General features: G+C 34.5%; 1 protein-coding gene across 1 annotated transcript in view; it reads right to left on the reverse strand.

Annotated features, from left to right (window-relative positions):
* Nucleotides 1–22,636, reverse strand: part of LOC119637678 — a 204,603-nt gene that overhangs the window by 80,453 nt on the left and 101,514 nt on the right. Inside the window, exons 13-14 of the mRNA XM_038033873.1 lie at nt 1,957–2,289; nt 1,673–1,889 (exon numbers count right to left, since the gene is read on the reverse strand). Coding sequence (XP_037889801.1) covers nt 1,673–1,889; nt 1,957–2,289 — 550 coding nt within the window. The remainder of the gene's footprint in view (nt 1–1,672; nt 1,890–1,956; nt 2,290–22,636) is intronic.

The following is a 22,636-nucleotide window of genomic DNA, read 5'->3' on the forward strand; positions in this document are numbered from 1 at the left end:
ATCACCACATACGAAACGCGGATTTGTAGGGTTTAGGATCACGGAAAATCGAATAAGAAAACTACACACGGAGCACCCGGATAGTAATGTGTTACATCATCGGTTGTATTGGCTGCCACTAGCTAAAGCTATTATTCTTTTGGTACAAGCAAGTAATCTTTTGTTTTTGCCGCTGTTGTATTGATATTCAAAGAATAGGTGTTCTAGTAATGTATAAGAGTATCCAATTACTAGAATGAACTTTTTTAAAAAGCTCTGAGTCTTACCCAGTTTAAGATATGCGTTACAAATTTGAGACCATATTATCAACTGAATTAAAGAAAACATTTGCATCAAGAATGTATATATTTTATGGAGTTCTTTTTGCGTATTTTTGCGAAGTATCTCCATGGGCGTTCATATGTGTTGCCACTTACACGTTCGAAAAATTAAAAGTAATAAAATTGTGATAAATCGGAAAACACGCATGTTAATGTGACACAAGAAAAAAATGGAATATCACAACGCCAAGCTTACTGCCGATTCCAAAATGGTCCCAATGAACATTTATACCAAGTCTCAATCCAATATCAATAGAAGACCATGTAATCAAGAAACATTGATTTAAAGTTGATTTTAAAGAAGGCTTTAGGATTTTGTTAAAAACATTTTACTGGGCTGCTTTTCAAATTCAATGAATAATTTCTACTGAAGTGCTTTTTTCTCATAAAATTAGTTCAAGAACTGGAAAATGTATTTGGAAGAGGTCTTGATTACGATACTGTTACTTTCAGTTCTAACAAATCTAAAATTTGAGATCTTTAATTCACAGATTTTAATCGATTATTTATTAACGCAACACCCTTTTTTAAGTGCGCGCAATAACTTACGCTTGCAATCTTCATTACTGATGTACATCTGCGATATTAAGGTTGAATTGATCGCCAATTGGAGCAATTATTCTACTCTCCTGAAGGTGAACAAATGAAAACCCAAGTCCCTTCAAAAAATGTTGTCACAACTACCATCTCTATATATTTATATGCCTGGCACGAAGAGACATTATGTTCGCGGCTAACTGTGTCCAAACCCGAGTACTCTTGCAAATAATGTCTAAAAATTAAACAGTCATTAAAATAATAGAAAGATGTTTTGAAAGCAAGTACCAAATAAGACAAAGGCTTTCCGAATTTTCTTGCCACTACAAAGAAGTAATTAGAAATGATTCTATCTTTACAAAAATAAGGATTGAATTTTAAAAGACACCATTAGATCTTCAAAACCCTCCAAAAATTTCGGAGAGGTTTGCGAACGAAATTTTTAATAGAGCATTTTTTTCACATAACGGAGCCGAACTTCTCAAATATTTGAGAATTTTATTTAATCATTTAGGCGCATATGGTAATAATACTACAATAAATAAACGCAGTCCAGAAAACATGAAATAAGTCATTTGGCCTTCTAAGTATAAGGGATCTGGGAAAGTATAAACATCGAACCTCCGAAGTCCGTACAGCAGACACGGATACTCGTTTAATTTACTATAATTGCAATACTACTCTTCACTTTAGTAACGTAATGAAGAGAAATACAATCTTGTTAGTGACGTGCATTGCAAGAGATTTTGATCTAATGTTATGTTAACCAAATTATCCGTTTCAGAACTAAATATAATAAAAAGGATAGTACAAACCTGTTTCTCCTTTAATAGTCGCAATCTTTGCAATAGAGGTAAACCTGCCCCAATTGGACTAGAAGTATAATTAGATTTCTCGATTTTCTCTTCCAATTTCTCGTCTGTTTCTTCCGAAAACGCACATGGCATCTGACTTATTTCGGACCTGCAATTCTTTGGAGATAAGTTTCGAATATGTTGCATTTCTATCGCTTCATTACGTAAACGAGAATTCCTAATTTTGAAATTCATATTTTATAGAGATACATAAAAACAAACATAACATATTTAAATGGGCTCACCGCGATTTTTTAAGCACGTTAATTAACTCTTTTACATCATTCTTCAGTTTATCATCCACCTTCTTTGAAGCTGCGTTTTCACCGGAATTATCATTTTGAATGGTAACATAACTCAATTGTTTTTGACGGTTCCGTGGACCAACTCCTCCTTGCTTGTCTGTTTGCGACTTTGCGTACTTTTTATTCACGCATCTCACTTCCATTAATCGTTTACGACCCAAAGTTTGTAAAATTTCCTGAGCGTCTGGATAATCTTTCATTGCAGTCAGTACATCTTCCCTTGATAGTGAGAAAAGTTCGGAGTAACCCACTGAACGTACGTCAGCTGTACGTCTTCAAAATATAATACGAAAACTTTTAAAGTAAGACAGTAGGAGAGTGGCTACATTCGGCTGAGCCGAATCACTAATGCCCACAACTAGGTATTAGTAAAAATTAGGTTCATATTCATGTTATTTTGCCTCGAAGAGAAAAAATCTTTTCTCTATCCATAAACAACAGCCCAAGATTTCTGCAGTCGTTATTTAAATAACAGTCTACTTTGGATTGTACTAACCCCACAGCTCATTCTGCACATTATTTGCTGAACTGGCTTTTCGTCAGTTCTCGTAAATTACATTATATTTAACTTGAATTATTCGTCTTTATCATTTTGGATAGAGTTTTTTTTAAGTTTGACATACGTTGAGTGTTCCCTTCCCTTATATATTTTATATATTACATATGATGCTGAATATCGTTTGTTTTCATACAATGCACGTAGCGCTGTTCATTTATTGCCTTTAAAAGAAGAAGCATTTGTAACCAGCCCTGATACAACTAATCTATGACACTAATACAAATGCCAAGGTAAAAACCTCTTCTGCTTAAACTAAATTAAAAATTGGCCAAGAGGACTACAATCAGGGCGGTGATTCTAGACCACTTCGCATAATATCATCATTCATTCATTTTCGTGGTAATAAACCAAAAATTATACACTATTTTTATTTAAAAGAATACTTTTCACATTATGGAATGGTCAACACAGCAACTATCGTGGTAAACTTAATTTAATTTTCAAAATTTTTATTATTTTTCAGTTGCTTTCGTCATAAAATGCTAAAAATTAGACTTTGTCATCATAGAAGGACCTGTTATTTAGGAGAGCCCCTGTATATGATGGGTTAAAAAAAATAGGCCTAAGTGATACAACCACCCTGCGCCTAATTTTTGTGCTACATTGTTACTATAGCCTCATTTTCATCATAAAATATTAAAAAATATACCTTTTTTCCAAAACAATTCGTCCTTAGGTACTAAATTCGATTTAAATAACTCGAAAGCTGCCACATATGGTTTGAACACAAAAATGTGTGGGCAGACATCAGACAGACAGACGGAATATATCCTGTACTACCAGTGGTTTAGGATATAAAAAATTTCAAATTAAGCAGAAATCAATTAACAAACGGGAATGAAAAACACCAGTGCCTACTGCCAATAAACACAAAACTGTATCTGTTTCGACGTAAGCAAGCAAAGTTTGGCAACCGATTATTGGGAAAAATTGAAGTGTTCGCAATAGGTGCTCCTTAGTGCTATTATATAATTTCGATATTGAAATTAAATTGCAAATGTAATAGTGATTACTTTTTTATGTAGAATTCACAATACAAATGAAATTCTGTATAACCTATGCAGAATTTGTAAATCATACCAAGTTTTTTCTTTTTCTGGGGATATAAATAATCATCATATACTACTGCAAAAGGAACAAAAAAAAAAAAGATAAATTTAGGGGGGATATATAAAAAAACTGTTAAAAAAGAAGAGCAGAAAAACAAAGAAAAAACTCACCTAGTTATGAAAATGTTCAGACGGAAAAAAACAATGATATATATATATATATGTATATATTGCTGCAGACAACATGAACCAATAATAAAGCTCATAATTGAGTGCACATCGTTTCAGGTTAATTAATTGAAATGGACTAGTTACGCAAAGAATTTTTAAAATTTATTTTCTACAACGTACATTCGCTCTCTTACTGAAAACGTGGGTTTGTAAGCTAATAAACACTGCATAGGATATCGACCAAGATTATGTAAGGCAAATAGTAAGAATAATATATGGACAGATTCAAGTGAGTTACTGTGATAGCTAGGAGGCAAAGCAGCTGCAGCATGTTCGAGTAGTTCTGACCAGCCCCGTACAATAAGAAAAAGTCAATTTTTTCCATTTTTCCAAGCAGAAGAATATATTATTGTTATTATTATACCATCAGACTAATGAAGTTCTTAGACTAGAAAAAAAAGACATTGAACACTAGCAACACAGATATCGGCTCTAATTTAAATAAATGAACGTTAAATAATGAGCTTAGTAGTATTAATAAAGTAATATATTGAATTGATATTCTGTTCTGAAGCTGATTTTAGAATGTCCAAAGGGTTAGTCGTTCCAAATACAATACTTCTAGTCAAGGAAAAGTTAAGGCAATCGCAGAGAATGTGCTTTAGTGAGAGTTTATACACAACTGCAGATTGGGGAGGAAGACTTCTTCAAGATCCATTGATGAGTTGCAAGTGTATGACTAAGGCGAATTCTCGAAAATGTTTGGATCTTGGTTTTCTCAACATGTGTTGGATATAATGGTGGAGTTAATTGAGGGTTAACGGAAGCCGATATGACTGGGTACCTATAACAATTCAATTTTTTCGTCGGATGTTGTAATAATATTCCTTAATTTGTCGATGGTGCTCCATCTTGAAGTCGAAGGATTCCGTATAGCTTTTAATACAGACAAACTGTCAGTAACGATGACAGTTTTGAGTTTGTTTTTATGGGAAAGGTTCGCAGCGTGAAGGATAACTCTGGCTTCGGTTGTGAAAGTTGAAGTACTTTCGTGAAATATGTGGTTGAGAAGAACCTGTCCTATAGCATCAACCACGGCACAAGCAGGAGGCAGACCAGAAGATTTTGAGCCGTCTGTGTATAAAAGATTCCAACCAGTGCTTTCCAATATTTGAGTTTTTTCAGCTATCAGATTCCTGAAGACGTAATTTAGTGTATTTTCTTTCTTGTGCATAGACAGCGAAATGTCAAAAGAGCAGTCTTTCAAAATCCATTGAGGTTCAACACCAAAAGAGCGGAAAATTTTTAAGAGAATGTTCAACTCCTTTGCGACGTACAAACAATAGTCAATTGCAGATGGTGACTTTGGAATTTTCTTCGCAATAATAATCTTTCTCACGTTATCACCGAGAATAGATTTGTTTGAATTAAAAAGCTTGGGGACTCATAAAGTCTATTTTCTAAAGTTGGGAGACCAGTTTAAATTACAATATTATTTATGGGCATCGCCCGAAAAGCATAACAACTTGCTCTCACGGCTTGGTGATAGACCGGTTTAGGGATGTTGATATTAGATTTGCAGCTATTGCCGTAAATTATCAAAGCGTAGTCAATCTTGCTTAACACAAGCATTTTAGTAAGATAAGCAATAGTGTTAATATGCGAATGGCTTGTCCAAGCAACGTATTATATGAAATTCACTCTTGTTAAAATAGAATTTTTTAACCGAAGACAGTGTGTTTTCCAACGATATTTGTTCGAAAAAGTGAGCCCGAGAATATGCATCGTCTTCACGTTTAGTATTGGTAAGTCATTAATATGCATCAGTAGATTTCCTGCATCGCATATCTGCTTTCGACAAAAGTGCACTTTTTTAGATTTTTGTATGGAAATTTTAGCCCCCGACGAGTTTGCCCATACGGAGATCTCTCGTCCAATAGATTCGAGGATTTTGATTGCCTTGGTGCTATCTTTTTCTTTTGTAAAAATGTACACATCGTCTGCGTAGAGACAATGTTCCACTCTTGGTACACGACAAAGAATTTTACTAATTTCGTTGAAGGCGATTTGAAAAAGCGTGACAGAAAGAGGAGATCCTTGCGGAATGCCATCCATTAGCGGAAAGGAATCAGAGATATGATTGTTGATTCTAACTTTGAACCGCCGATGTGACATAAATGATTTGATGTAGTTGAAGAATTTCGGTCCAACATTCCATGATTTCAAGAGTCTTAAAATAACATGAAGACCAACTCTGTCAAATGCCTTTTCGAAATCAATTGAAAAAATTGTTACATGGTTTCGTTCGGAAATTGCTTTGCTTGTAAAATAATCAATATGTAACAGAGCGTCGATGCACCCACTACCCCGCTTGAAACCAACTTGTTGCTTTGTTATCAGTATCTTGGACTCAAGAAACTAAGATAATCTAGATGCCATAATCTTTTCCAACACCTTTGAGAGGCAAGATAAAAGAGAGATAGTCCGATGCGATGGAAATATTTTTTGACTTTGGAATTGGAACAACTGTTGCCAGTTTCCACATGTAGGGTATATACCCTATGGCCAGTCATAAATACCGTATTATATAGGTCCAGTAATTTCTTTTTACTACACTTAGACATAGCACTGATCATTTGGTATGAAATGCGGTGTAGACTAGGTGTCTTCCCCTTCAAATTGGAGAGACAACTTCCAAGTTCTGAGGTAGATACGCAATTTTCCAGGAATATGGCACATCTATCGATATTATTTGAAAGAGATATTGGAGTCTTTTTATTTTCGATGAAAGCACTGGAGAAGTTGTTGTCAGAGAAGTATTCGCACCACACTTTTCCAAAGTAATTAGAAATCTCATCTGCGTCAGTTAAAGTTCCATAGGGATTGCAGATGGCAGAGATTTCGTTCAGATTTGAAGTCCCATTAAGTCTGTTGATTTTGTTCTAGACAACTTTCATTGATGTATTCCTGTGAATTCCTCTCGAAAAAAGTTCGAAACTAAGTGCCTTTGATTTTCGTAGTTCCTTCCTGAATAGAGCATTGGCCTTTTTGTATAATAACAAATGATCCTGATCAGGGTATCTCTTAAAGCGGTGCCATAGATTCATTTTATTTTTCCTCAAAAACGAAAGCGTGTTGTTCTACCAAGGAACCCTAGCTCCTTTAAAAGAGGTGTTGGATTGAGGAATAGAAAGATGAGCAGCCGTGCGAATCGCTTTAGACATAATAGCAGCATCATGGTTGCAGTTCCCGTTAAATGGCTTTGAATTCAAGAATGACTCCACCTGTTTGGAGTAGTTGATCCAATCCGCTTTATCTAGGAGGAATTTGGCCTGTTTTGCTGGAGTAACAGAGGACGATGAAAGTTTAAGATCGATTATGATTGGAAAGTGATCGCTATTATGCAGATCATCAGAAATAGACCAGGAAACCAAAGGAAGAAGTGAGGGAGAGCAACAAGCTAAATCAATATGTGAGAATGTGGAAATACGGAGAATAAATTGTAGAGTTCTTGCTGAGAAAACGATTGCGAAGGTGGGATATAGAGCGAAAGCACTGTAAATTTTATGTTTAATATTATTTGTATCGCTACGGCTTGTACGTTTGAGCTAAAATTTATGCGTTTGTGAGGTATATTTGATTTTATAAAAACACCAACTCCTTGTTTGAAATATGAATTTTGATCAGCCTTCGTGAAGTATCCAGTATATGATTTGGGTGGAATAGGATTAAAAGAGCTTCTACAATGGGTTTCTTGAAGCGATAAAAAGGTTGGATTAAAATCACTTGAGAGTGTACGGAGTTCATCAAAATTATTAATAAGTCCCTTAATGTTCCATTGTAGAATTTTAAAAGGTTTATTTAATTGTAATGACATGGAAGCAGAGTGGAATTAAGGTTAAGTTGACATGTCAACGTCTCCGCCGAGAAGGTCACTATAGGAATTTTTCGTGAATGATTTATTCTTACCAGCTGAATAATCTGTACTTAGGTGGTTTGGTACATTTGAAGCGCAACGAGTGGGCGCACGTGAATAATTTGAAATTGAAGGTTGATTGAGAGATGAAAGATTGGATTCATTACAGCTTGTAATTTGTTGAGTAGAGTTGAGAACTGGTGATTCTGGGGTATTTAATTTATTAGATTTTGGCGTATGAGTTGTTGTTTAAATTTTTTCAATATTTGGTGTTGTTTTGATTTTTTCATTATTATCTTTGGCGGGCAATGGAACTGGTTTGGCAATGTAATTTTTGGTTGATGATTGAACAGGTTTTTCATAGGAAGGAGTTGGAGTTAAAGGCTTATTATTCTGTTTTAATTTTTAGAATTTCACGCATTTGTATAAAACGTGGGCATTGTTTGTCTAACTTCGAGTGTTGATCGTTGCAGCTTTCAGCATGTGGAGGGAGATCACAGTTAGCACAAGATGGAGCACTAGTGCATCTTTTTGCCGTATAACCCAAGCATTGGCAGTTTTTACATCTATTAGGATTTGGAATGTAGAGTTCTACTTTACATATGCACCAAGCTACATAATTCTTCCTATAGAGGAGCGGGTTTATCCATCGTCATTTAATTTGGTGAATTCAGACTTCAGTCACTCCTCATCTGCTTTAAGCATGGGGCATAACCTATGCCTTTAACCGAGTTCAATTTATCAGTGTAGCGGATGTAGCACATAAATTAGCTAATGATTTCGATTTTATGTGCTTTTAGGTTGCGCGCGAGTTCCCAGCGAGGACAAGTAAATTCCCATCGCGTAGAATTCATATAGAGTCTGTATAAGTTGTAATGCTATTTATTGCTTTTTTAATAGCAAAAGGGCTGATTTGCGAAATTGTTATGGAAGGATTAGTTGGAGAAATCACAACATAGTTTTTGTCAATAGGAACGATGCTACTGATTGGCAACACCTGAAAGTCGGAATTTTTAATTTTTTTTTCTTTGAGGGGATACGTCCGCTAATAGATGAAATTATTTGAGTTTTTATCTGGCGGCCCCGAGATCATTATGCCTTATGGTTTTCTATTATTTATTAATTGTGAAATAACAACTCACTTGAGAAGGTTTGGGAACCGCTGAGGATAACGGCAATGATTTTCAATATTTTATTTTTATTTTTCTTTTATGTTTTTTTTTTGGAATTTTTTTATTATATTTACAGAAAACAAAAGCAAATATGGTATCTGCGATAATGAGTTTTTGCAAAAACACAGAAAACACACGAGTAAAACACAAAAAAACACCGAAGACAATTAAAAAATCGCAGACGAAAAACAAAACACGCACTACTCAGAACACAAGCCGATGCCTACTGACAAGAATATAATGTTCGTGCTTTGTTCTATTAAACGTTCTATGTCAATTTTGGGAGAAAGCGCTATGAAAAGTACAAAATGACGCAAGGAGATTTTTTGAAGTTTATCGGCCTTTGATGAAACTGTGTTCGGGAGAGAAAATTATCTCTTTATAAGTACGTATATATTTGAATAACGTAGAAATTGCGGTGAGATTAATGATGCCTTTACAGCCGTGAATTAAATGCTCATTTTCAGTTTTAAGACGAAAACAACTAAAACTAATTTAGATATTTGGATAGCTGATAAAACTTTCCAGCACAAACTTCAAAAATAGAGACGGTAATGCCACCGGAGAATTTTAAAGTTCTTAAAGCATGTAGAACTTTATCTTACGTAAATGCAAAACGAAGAATTATATAGTAACTTTCCGTAATAAAATGGTTATTATCGTATCTGCATAATTTTATTGGAAGAAATACACTAACAACAAAGATAAGTATACGAACATTTGATACTTTCAAAACATATTCTCCTTTTGAAAATAATCAGTCATGTTTTTCGAATTGAGCCAGTTATAAGTTAGGTTTTGGTCTTTTCGTATGCTGACGTTTACTGTAGTGAAGTGCTCATGGTAACAATCTAGACTAAGATTTTAAAACATGAAGAAACAACGAGAGTATAGACCGTAGTCAAAAAATTAGCCGTTTCTTTTACCTGCACGGTTTGAACAGAGCATATGGATTGGATAAAATCAATTGAAATCTGCTGGCGAATAGACAAATGTTTGTACGCTCAAACACGAAGCATGGCATTCTGAAATTTCTTTAAGTGTACCTATTCTACGATGAGTTGGAGGCGATTGGAAATATAAGATTTGGGCTCTTTTGATAATACAAAAGAAGGCGGCCTCTCCACTGATTACGTATTGTATTGTGCCGAACATTATAAATTTAATGCACTACATAGAAAAGGCTATGATGCCCATGTCCATAAAATGAAAAATAAATGAACAGGCGACCTGAAGGAATTTCAATTCTCACAGAAATTTCCATACTTCATTTGTTATAATAATAGCGAGTTTTCTAGCTCAGCGAAGGTATGTAATTGTTTTGAAGATATTTTTGAAACTTGCCATAGTGAGAATGATGATGTGCACGGATTAAACTGGTTTGACAATTTTTCTCAAATCACTTTGTCGGAGTCAAAGGTCTTCAAGGGCTTATATTCACCGATATCACGTTTTTAACCCGGCCCTGACAGTGTACCCTCGTGTATTCTTCGTCTTTACGATGATGACGTTATTAACTATAATATTATTTTTAATAATTGGCTTAGAAAAGGTTAATTTCCGGAATTTCGGAAGCAATCTTATAATTTTACCACTTCACAAATGTGGTGTTAGGAATCTAAATTTCTTTCACAGAGGTATCATAAAGCTTAGTGTTATTCCTAAACTGTTTGACTGTTTATTGACAGATAAGCTTGACCCATTTATTCGAGTAATCATTTCGCTTTCACAACATGACTTTACTAAGAGCAAAACTATGACTAATACCTTAGCAATATATAGGCGAGGAAACAAACAAATGCAATTTACACTGATTTGCGATGGTTTATACAAAATATTGACGTTATATTACCTCAAGGTAGTCAAATTGATTTTCGGTTTTTTTTATTGTTTATTAACTTCTAGTATTAAAAATTCGAATGTTTTAAAGTTCGCCGGAAATGTCAACTTTTTTTAATCATTTAACTTAGAAAGTGATAGTATGCTACCCCAAATTGATCACATTGAATAATGTAATTGCTACAACCGTAATGCTAGGCTTTTAAATCTAAACAAGTGAACAAAATGAACACTTCCTAGGTGTATTTCGTCATCTGTTAAATGTTGTGTAAATCGTCATAGATAAGCCAATGTCCAATAATCTAGGAATTCTCATGGATGCAAAATTGAATTTCTATTTGCAGATTCTGCCTGTCATAAGTGAATCCAAATCTTTTCCCGGTTTCCTAAGTTAGTCTAAGTCGCTACGCGCATTAATAAGACTCCTTCTTGAATATGCTGTGATTGTATGGTCACCAAACTATAAGGTGTATGTCAATCTTAATGAATTTGTTCAGAAGTATTATTAAGGTACGTGAATATACGCGTAGGGCGGTTCCGTCGGTCGGCTTTGTCCCTGCTCTTCAAAAACAGTAGCCTTATTTATAATAACGGAATTTCGTCAATTAAGATATCTTTTCATATTTCTCCGCTCACTATTAGCGATATTTAGAGAAAGAATTATGAAAAGAGAACAAAGTCCCAAGTCCATCTATATACCATAACGGTTGGCAATAAAATTAGCTTCAAGAAGAGAAAGAAAAAGGAAATCAACGAGAGTAGTCAAAGGGTTGAGAATATTTAAGCGAACTTCGTCATTTTTATATTGTTTTAACTTTGATAATACAATCAATTAACGAATTGAAAATTAGTTCGAGATGTAATAGAAGACTCTAAAAATGAAATATCGAATAGTAATGAAAAAAAAAAAAAGAAATTATAATCCAGAACTCCATTAAAACCAAATACAAATCAGGAGAAACAAAATAATGGATACACGTTAAAGGAATCTTATTTATTTGCGAATATAAAAATGTAATGAGATAACTATTACTATTATTTTAAATAAGTTTCCAAAAAAAAAAACGTCAAAACTATTAAGGACAAATATAAAATAACTTTGTAAAGATAGTGTTTAAATATCTTGGTGTAAGATTCACACAAGAATAAGATCTATTAAAACTTACAACAAATAAAAAAAAAATCTATCAAGTGTTTGAACACAGCTCGAAAAAATGGATGCTGTTAGTGTCTACTTTTTATTGTCATTTTATTTTAATGAAATTTTGCTTCTGCTCATATCTTATATGTGGTTCACTAAACAGGACCAATTCTGATGGATATAAGTGATAATTGAAACACATAGAAAATTTTCTAAACAAATTTAACTGTTTTGACTAAGTTAATAGTTGAAATTACTACTTAATGCTTTAATTGTTAATTAGAATGCTTATTTATTTTATATAACATAATTTTTCCTTTTAATATTTCTTTTCTTCTTCATTTCTCCTTATTGCTACTTCAAAGACGTATTTTTATTTAATTTAAAAATTTATATTTTTTATTTATTATAAGTTTCGGATTGGTAGTGTCACAATTTGCCAGTGACTGTAAACGTGGCTGAATATAGTTCAATGAAATAAATAAATTCTTTAAATCGTTATATTTGGCTACTGAGATTAATCCCGTTCTTTTATTCTGAGCCAGTTTCTTAGTTCTTTATGAAGTGAAAATATATCAAGTGTTAAAAGTAATGTTTTCTCGTTCATTGCTGGTTTATAAAATACTTTGTTTTGGTCACTCTCTAAAAGTCCCCCATAAAATATTTTTAGAACATGTAGCCTTTTTGGTTTGACTTATTTGCTCTAGAGATCAAATCGCACCGTATATTTATTTGATGCAAAGTGAAAATAAATGCTTCCGTGCTTTCTTTTAACTGTCTTTAAACAATAATTTCAGAAACAAATAATAAATTGCACTCCTTTCAATTTATAAGGTTTTCTTCAGCTACCTTTTTAAGATCGCCTTCATATTAAACTGATAGCTTTTTCTAAAATGACATTTTCTTTATATTTTTTCATGAATTTCTACTGAGAAGCCGTATGACAGTACAGGATTTGCACTGGTATTTATTTTATTCGAATTATTACACAAATCCGGGAAGAATTACGCAAAAGAACATGTGCCAAACAAGCAAAATAGCGCTTGAATTGGAGTTTTTTTATTTGTTAACAAGTAAGTAAGAAACAAAGTTAATGTCAGTAAAATAGCGCGATGTACGCTAACGACTATCGATGTTGTTCCTAGAGCGGTTCGTTTGCAGAATCCGTAGCGTCTAGCAGATATTTGCTGTGTAGCTCTCGACCGCAAGAAATCTCTCTTATGCCACTAACTTGTGTTACACGAGGTTTTCCAGTGTAGACATTTCTCACTTTGAGCACAATTACTCTTCCGCTTATCAAATTAAACTCGATGGAAAAACATGTGCATCATCTCCTCTGCCACACCCACTTCGTCTTTGTGTTTGAAGTAGTGCATAAAGGACATAGAATAACCATGACCTCTGAGTAGCTGTGAAATTTAGAAATAAACTTCCGTTTTTTTAGTCTTCAGTTTTCGGTATTAGATGATGCGTTTGTCTTTCTTTTTATGAGTGTCCTCATATATTTTGCTATTTACCGAACATTCTATCACTGGCGTGCTCCTCCTTTGGATTCAGGTCTTTCTCATATAGCTACCCTTAACTAATGTATCGATCAGAATCATCCCAACCACAACCAGGCCGAATCCTCTGACGGTGTGAGCAAAGAGCTGCATACCCTTATCGCACATAAGTGCTACGGCGACTGGAAGCCCCCGATGTAGGATTGAACCCCCATTTCCCGGTACCAGAGAGAGCTCACATATAGCATTATTGATTTTACTACTTCATTCAGTATTCGTCTGCAGAATGCCGTCGGATCGCTTGCACTTGCCATCAGTCTTGTCGCAGCTATGTTCACTTTCACTGCTTTTGAGTTTGTAATATTCAGATGAACTTTAAATTTTTTTTATTTATCGATGACCATTAGTGTAAAATATTTAATAGCTTCCTTAATGGTACGAGATCACTGACGCTAAACGTGAGCGAATCTTTTAGATCAAGTTTTCCATTTTGCTAGTGGAATCATCTAAACGCTCTGCAACCATTACCATGGCTACATCGTCGGCAGTACCTAAAATTTTAGGCTGTTCAGGAAATTATAGGCGCAGTATACCTGCTGCAAACGCAGTTCCACAGCGCTGATCCAAAAATTGAATCTCGATGTACACCACTAACTCTATACAAATTGCCACAGTTCTCTGTCTTAAAGCACAAGATTCTATCTTTCAAATATTTCGTTATTATATTTTGGTGATAGAGGAGGATTTGTCGATAGTTTAAGGACATCAAAATCTGTCACAGGGCTTGTGAGTTCTGACGATGGTCTTAATCTGTTGCCAACCATTCGGTAGTCTAAACCCAAAAGGTTAGCTTGTATTTCATCTACCAGCTTAAAAAGCGACTACGCTTCGTTTTATTAATTACTTTTTTAAAGCATTGTCTTTTATTCTTCTGTTCTTGTTGGCAAGTCAAGCGCTCTACGATATTTTTCGATCTTTTGTAAAGCCTATGCGCTCGGTTACATGCCAATCTCAACGTAGGTATCTCTTCGTTCGCCCAATAAAAGGGTTATGAGATGGTAATTTGATCGGCTTCCTTAACATGAAAGCAACTAACGCTGCTCCAATTTTTTGGATTAAGGTCGTTTACTAATCCTATCAGACTAATATCTTCTAGCATTATTCTAAATATCTCTTCATCATGACTATTAGCTCTTCATTGTAGTCCCGTAGCGTTTACGCCATGCTGATCATAGAAACCTTTGTCTTAATGTCGCAGGTTATGGCTTTACAGTCGCTGAGGCTGTACATATCACTTCAGTGCCAGCTCAGTTTCAGGTAAGGTCAACGATGAGTCCGTAGTTAAGTTAACAAGGTCGAGGTGAGCTACGCTACATACCCATTAAAGTTTCCAGCCACTATTACTGTATTGTTTTTCTCTGATTTAGACACTTAAGCCTTGCAATAGAACTTCAAATTCATTTGGGTTTGTGCTGGCTACAATAGCCACATATATTAATACTAGTCACTTCTTCATCGATGAAGCCATTTTGCATTGAAACCACATTCATTTATTTTTTATTCGTGCTGCAGTGCGAAATAGTGGCTTCTACTTCTCATTTCGTGGTATCTTATACGGTTCATAGAAGATAGTTACTCCTCATGTTTTCTCTTTGCTGCAACTAGCTCTCCAATTTATTCTGCACACTAGGGAAAGTTCCTGCTGTTAGTGGATGCTTACATAGTTTCTGTAAGTTTTTGCAGCCCATAGCCCAGTTTGGCAACTCTGCGTCGTGTTGTGGTCGCGTTTTTATTCAGTGCAAGAAATATTTTAATTTTTTAGTGTATTTCTAGCTTTTATTTTTATTTTTTGCTTTAATCGTGTTCAATTTTATAATTTCTCTAAAAGAATAAAGTGTTACTTTAACGTATGTGAATATTATATTCATTTATGTGAAAAAATCATTTTGGTTTTGTGTAAGCAACAATTGAGCTCTTTGTAAAAAGTCTCTTTTTTTTGCCTGTTAATCTTTCGTTTACAGTTCTTTAGCTTTCGCTCTTTATTTACAGTGAGCAAGGTAGTGAGACATTTGCTTTAATTCGCTGCCAGCACGGAGTTTTCCTGTTTGGTCTTCACTGAAACTTGGTTAAAGCCGGATCTATATTCGTCGGAACTTTTCCATAATTCGCTTCAAGTTTTCAGAAACGATCGTTTGTATCGCAATGGTGGTGGTGTTTTAATTGCCATTTCTTCGGCACTCCCCACCTATTCGTTTGAATTTCCAGCTACTCCCGATGTTGAATTTATCGCCATTCGAGTGAAATTTCCTAATAAACACTTATATGTGACCTGCTCCTATATTCCCCCAAATTCGGATATTTCTGTATATAAGAAACAGGCCGCGCTCATTTGTGAAGTGGCCAAGCAATCTAAACCTACCGATATTGTCCTTGCGTTGGGTGACTTCAATTTGCCTCAAGTCAATTGGTTTTACAGTGATAGTTCTGGCTGTTTGATTCCTACCTCAACATCTGATAAAGCCGTTGTGTTCTTCAATGAATTATTTGATAATAATTTAGTTCAATACAATGGTACCCCTAATTGCAATGGTAGATTTCTTGATCTCTGCTTTGCAAATTTTCCTGAGGTTTGCGTTAATCGTTGTTTTCCGTTTAGTTTACCTGAGGATCAATATCATCCAGCATTGGGTGTTTCCTTTCATTACAAGTATGTTGGTTCGCTGAACTTCTATAACGTTCAAAATTCAAATTCTTCATATAAACATTATGATTTCCATAAAATCAATGTTTCCATACTAAAATCACATCTTTCTCATATTGTGCTCGATTTCTCAGGGGGAAGCATTGATAACTTACTGTCGTCGTTCTACAATATATTAAATCAAGCTATTTCTGCATCCGTTCCGATCAAGCAGTCTCGTCCTCGAAGCAAGGGTCCCCCGTGGTTTAATAAAACAATTAAATACTACAAGAATAGGAAAAACAAGCTTTTCAAAAAATTTTCAAAAAGTGGTTCTTCTTTCGACTATTTCGCTTACTCTGTTGCAAGGCATAAATTTAATTCCCTCAACCGCCAATACTACTGCAGATACCTTCAGTTTGTTAAAGACTCCTTGTTTGCTAACCCTAAATACTTTTTTAATTTCGTTAATTCCAAAAGAAAAATCTCCATAAATCCGTCGTTTGTGTCTTTTAATGGCTCCGAGTCCTCGGATGATTTTGAAACCTCAAATCTCTTTGCGAAATACTTCCGACAGAACTTTTCAACTGCCAATTTTGATTTATCGGTAAACTATCCATATCCGATTTCTAATTCGATTTCAATTCCTAACTTTGTTATATCTGAAAATGACGTTTTTGAAGGATTGAGCTCTCTGAAATATAATTGTTCGCCTGGACCTGATGGAATCCCCTCATGTGTACTTATATCTTGTGCTGGCGAGCTTTGTGATGTTAGCTCAAAGATTTTCAATAAATCTTTGAATTTAGGTGTTTTCCCTTTGTGTTGGAAGACTTCTTTCCTTATTCCTATTCACAAAAGTGGTAGTAGGCAACTTGTAGAGAACTACAGAGGCATTGCCAAGTTGACTGTCTTACCTAAACTGTTCGAGCGAATTGTGGCTCAGCATATAGCCTTTTCCATGAAATTGTATATTTCTCCTTTCCAGCATGGTTTTCGAAAGGGAAGATCTACGGTGACCATTCTGTTAGAGTTTACTTCTCATGTTTTCAAGGCTTTTTCTAGTGGTTCTCGCACTGCTGTCATTTACACTGACTTTAGCAAAGCGTTTGATATGGTTAATCATAGACTACTTAGATTTAAACTCCAGACCTCTGGCTTTCCTCTCTTCTTAGTGGAATGGTTAAGCTCTTATCGGCATGGTAGATCATTCAGGGTTTTGTTTAACATCATTACCTCGGATGAATTCCCCGTGACGTCTGGCGTACCTCAAGGTAGCCACTTGGGACCTATATTATTTAATTTATACATCAATGATTTGCCCTCCGTGATTAAATTCAGTGAGATTTTAATGTATGCTGATGATGTGAAACTGTTTTCTTCTTTTTCCGTAGAATCGCAATCACATCATCTTCAAAGTGATTTGAACAATTTGGTTGCATGGTGCTCTCTCAATCTTCTGAAACTAAATCTAAATAAATGTAAGAAGCTTTCTTTCTTAAGAAGAAAGTCGTTCAGTACTCAATACTTCATTGATTCGCACAGGTTGGAAGACGTCGATTCGTTCATAGATTTAGGCGTTCTATTCGATTATAGGTTACGTTTCAATTTGCATGTTGAGTTTTCGTTAAGCAAAGCTAGGTCCGCGCTTGGTTTTATAAAGAGGTGATCCAAAGAGCTTGATGATCCTTACATTACGAAAAGGCTTTACACGTGTTTGGCTAGACCTATACTTGAGTATGCCTCTGTTGTGTGGTCTCCTTCATATAGGTGCTACAAAAGAATTTCTTGCTGTTTGCCCTTAGGAATTTGGGTTCGGACCCGATTTCCACTCTTCCACCCTATGAAAATAGGTTGCTTCTGTTATCCTTACCGTCACTCGAGAAACGTAGATTTGTTCTTGGGGTTTCCTTCTTAATCAAATTAATAAATGGTGCAATTGACTCGCCCGCATTACTTCGTGAGATAGGCTTTAATGTCCCTAACCGCTTCTCTAGGCACTTTATGTTGATAAAGCTTAGTCAATGCAAATATAATTTTGAACTGTTTAACCCTCTCAGAGTTGTTTGCAAGAACCTAAATGACGTCTATTATTTATTCTCATTAACGGACTCTTTAAAGTCCATTAAAACAACATTGCTTAATACGCGCGATTTACCTATGTCGTACTTAAACTGACTTAACCTTAAATATGTCATTATGAGTCGAAAATTAATTTGTTGTTAACAATTATCGGTTGCCAAGCTTATGCATGTTTGCGATGGCTTAGGGGTTCACTTGCAATTTGGTCCTGTATCGGTTGTGGATGTGGCTCTATGCTAGTTGTGTACATGCTTTTTTTTTTTTTTCTTTTTTTCCTCCTTATTTGTTTTATTGTACTTATACTAACTTTTATTATTAATTAATTTTAAGATTTACTTAAGAGTCAATTGAACTCGACTGCCATTTTGTTTTAGTTGAGTTTCTAGTATAAGTGGAATAAATAAATAAATAAATAACGGAATGGCAATTTTCACTGCATTTGCTTCAGTCTACATTTTTGGTACGTTGACTTGCAACCAGGTCAGGTTCTGTTCATTTAAAACATTTCAATATTACTTTGTTCTGTAATCCGAAAAAGCGTTCAGTTGCCAGTTAAGGATAAATAGCGTCCGCTATGGTAATTTCATTCATTTCTTTAGTTTTTAGTTCAACTTTAGTTGCTGATACACCTTCTGTCTTTTGCTTATAAGTCGCCGTGGCCTACCGGTTTGCAGCGTTTCGTGTCTTGTGGACCTTTTCCACATTATCGCCGAGTTTTTTCAGGCTGCTTTGGTCTTGGACTTTTTTCAGTATGTTTCTGTAATTCATGTTTTCGACTTTCTGAATAAGGCTTGTTTCCATTTCATCCTGTAATGAATACATAACGTAGCGTGTGTCCACTAATGCAAAATAATAAAGAAAATGAAAACAAAGTCAGTAACACACTTACGCTTGCTTAGCATTATTCCAATTAAAAATGTTGTATGTAAACTGGACAAATTTTATAAAAAACATGACTCTTTGCAAAGCCGACGAATACATTATAACTAGAAGAATGAGGATATGCTTCATGCAGAAATCACTTTGACAAAAAGGGCAGATTCACCTTGGTGGAAACAACCGACCAAGTGAAACTCATAGTCATTGGAAAGATCGGTAGTTTCACAAACTTGCGCCATTCAGCTTTTCCTTCTTACTTTATACGGCGATAATTTGTCATATACACATTTAAATCCTTGTTTTGGCAAACAACTTCTACACGATCCCAATAACCAATATTATTGTCTCTTTATAACACAGCGGTTTCAACCTATTTTTATGCAGCATAGCTTTACTTACTAGTACGCCGCATCGTTTGCTGAGCGGTAACACATGTACTTTTCAGCGTTTTATTATTTGTGTTATGTACACATATATCTATACGTAGTTTTGTGTTCTTATGCGTATATAAGCGTATACAGGCAGGCAGGAGAATGGAACTGCAAATATGCGTCTTATGTTATTATTGTTGCTGTTATTGCTCGTGTTGTTGTTGCTGGCAGTAAGTTATGGTGTAACCATATTCTTTGTTAGTATTTGGCACAATAAGGTAGACACTTCTGTGAATTTTCTGAAAATACTTTGCAATTTACAAATTTTTTCAAAAACGTTTTCCACTTTTTCCGATCTGCCCTCAATTCATTCGCAAATATAAAAGAAATGTTTTAGATTTAATATTTATCTAAACAGTCAATAGTTCATTAATCACTTGACATACGCAGTAAATCTACTTTAGTTTCAATCAAAATCAGCTAATAACATAAACGATAATTTTTAATAATGTGTAGCTACAAAACTGGATTGGAGATAAACGACTCGTGGTCGCTTTATTCGTTTTTCGGTCAAGTTTTTATTTTGTTATCTTTAAACATCGTTTGTTTTTCTCGCAACGGAATTACATCATTGGTTGGAATTATAATAATGTTGATTATCGAAATTACATCATTTGAGTTAAGAGCCATTGGTCATCAAAATAAAAGTAACGTTAGTCTGAACAAGATCTCTGACGAATCAAGAGAAGTTAAGAATGCATACTTAAGTGATAAATATAATTGATGTAGTAGCAGCGAGCAATAATGTCAGTGCGATTTTAATATACATACTTATATGAAGTTTAATATACTGTTGATGCAGTTGCAGCATGCAATATTGCATGTTTTTTTAAGAACATTTCAAACTTGCCCCATGTATCCCAAAACAGTATATATTATAAGATAGGCAATAAGATATATATCAGAAGAAACACTTCTCTAGCAACATTTGCGCAAACAAATTATCATGTCGCGCTATAAAGCCCGAAATATAAACAAGCGCTATGTAAGGAAGCAGGAGAGCAAAGAACTTGTTCGACGTGTACATGTAAGGCTACTCACGTATGCATACGATAGCAGGATATATTGAACAGACATTTGTAGTGTTCGCTTGTGCATGCGTTTGCTTAAGGAGTTATAAGTATGAAGGTAAGCAATAGAATATTTCTTTTTGGGTTCTTTGTGTTTGACCGTTTACCGTTAGTACTTTTGTGAAAACTTTTCTTCACAAGGACGCTTAATATATTTTCTTAAATTAACACTTTTTGTTACTGTATTGCTAATATTTTTCTATATATCTATCTACAGTGAGTCTCACTATTATTGGGCTTTTGCTCGACAAAAAGTAAACGCTTTGTTAAACCGTTAACCAAACTAAAAAATTTATTTTATTATTTTGTACTGAATGACATATTAAAATATAAAAAAAAAACAAGAAACAAAAAAAATAAATAAACAAGATAAGCAAATTAAATAACTGCAGAGCCGATAGCATGTGTTGCTAGTGCTCAATGTCTTTTTTTTAGTCTAAGAATTCATTTCACTAGTCTAAAATTAAAATAATAATAATTATAAATAACTTCAAGAACTCAAAAAACAAAGCGTCAATAGTATTGCGTTTTTTTCAGATAAGGAACGGCACGAAGAAAAACCGGCATATTATTAAAAATTATTATTCATTAATAATAGCATTTTAATGTTTTGACATATTTTGTATAATTTTTCTTGTATAGGAGACAGTGATCTTACTCCATTCTTCTTGTAGTCCACTTTGCAGAGCTTGGATGGAAGACATTGAATATTTTCGTACACGGCATTCCCCATATTTTTGGTGGGGTTCACGGCTGGTGATTGGGGAAGAGGGTGAAGCAATTTGGGGCAATTAGATAAGAGCCATTCTTGAATTTGAATGAATTGAATGTTTCAAAAATACAAAGTTTGTCCTCACTTTTTTTCAAATTTTCCTTGAATATCTTTCAATAACCCTTTAAATGGGTCTTCTTATGCGTGCTCAAAAAATCTATAAAAAAAGATTTGGGTCATCGTGTTTTCCTCCATATATTATTTCCTTATGTTTTAGCGGAGTTTTGGCAGATAATTACGATAAGGATGGAAACTTTTTTGGTAGACAGTATTAATAGTGATACATGTACTAATAGTTATGATTTTTGCAATAGCGAATGGAAAATCTCAGTGTGGTGACTCGCGATGCGATTGTTACCCGTAGTTACTTTATCAGATATAACTTTCCGTGTTCCATACGTACCAAAATACCGTAAAATACAGTGGAGATGTTACAGCAGCCAACCTTATGGGCCAATAGGGCTACTCATCCATTCCTACCTGTGTCCTAGTTTTATTGTCCCTGACCGTTTGAAAAATCATCAGTGAGATTGTTTCATCCGTAACTCAGGGACAACGGATGCTCCTCGGCTGCTGTAACAAAAATGAAAGGCCGAGTGTGTAGTGTCACGCTCTTTTATAGTCGCGATTGCCATCACTGTCCCGCTAAGCTATTGCTCTGCTTGTGTCCGTTGTGTGGTATAATATATCAGTGCTACCTAATGTATGTATGGAAATATATATATCAATACTATCCTATGTCATGTTATATCAATGCTATTTTATGTATATATACTATCCTATCTATGCATTAGTATATGATTATTCTTTATAAATAAAATGTATCATCATTCATGTATGGAAACTATTGGTAGGTTATAAAATTAAATATATTACAATAGTATTCGTTAATCCATACACAGCAAGAACAATAGTAAGTAATACTTCAGAAGCCAAGGTAGGCAGCAAAAATTTATAGATAATTATGTATACGCCTACGCATGTAACGAAAGGTAATAAATTACAGTGTGCTCCAGTTAACCCAGAAAAAAGTTCACTATACAATACTTAACATATTGACGTAACTGTTAATAAACAATTAAGCGTTTAGGTATACGATTTTGCATATAAGAAGCATGAAAATAACAACCAAAACAAATATAGAGAGTACAAAGTCATTATGTATATGCAAAAACGTTAAATATGTAAGATAGGAAATTTCGATAACAACATTTGCGCGCAAAATTATTAAATTTACCAGAAGGCATCCGGTAAAAACAAACGGTATTAGACACCTTAAGAAAGAGACTAAACAACTGCAATACATATAGCAAAGACTAGGCAAAGTAATTATAATTATATTTTGCTTTTAATAATA

Source organism: Glossina fuscipes, unplaced genomic scaffold (genome assembly GCF_014805625.2).
Source record: "Glossina fuscipes isolate IAEA_lab_2018 unplaced genomic scaffold, Yale_Gfus_2 60, whole genome shotgun sequence".
NCBI classification, from domain to species: domain Eukaryota; kingdom Metazoa; phylum Arthropoda; class Insecta; order Diptera; family Glossinidae; genus Glossina; species Glossina fuscipes.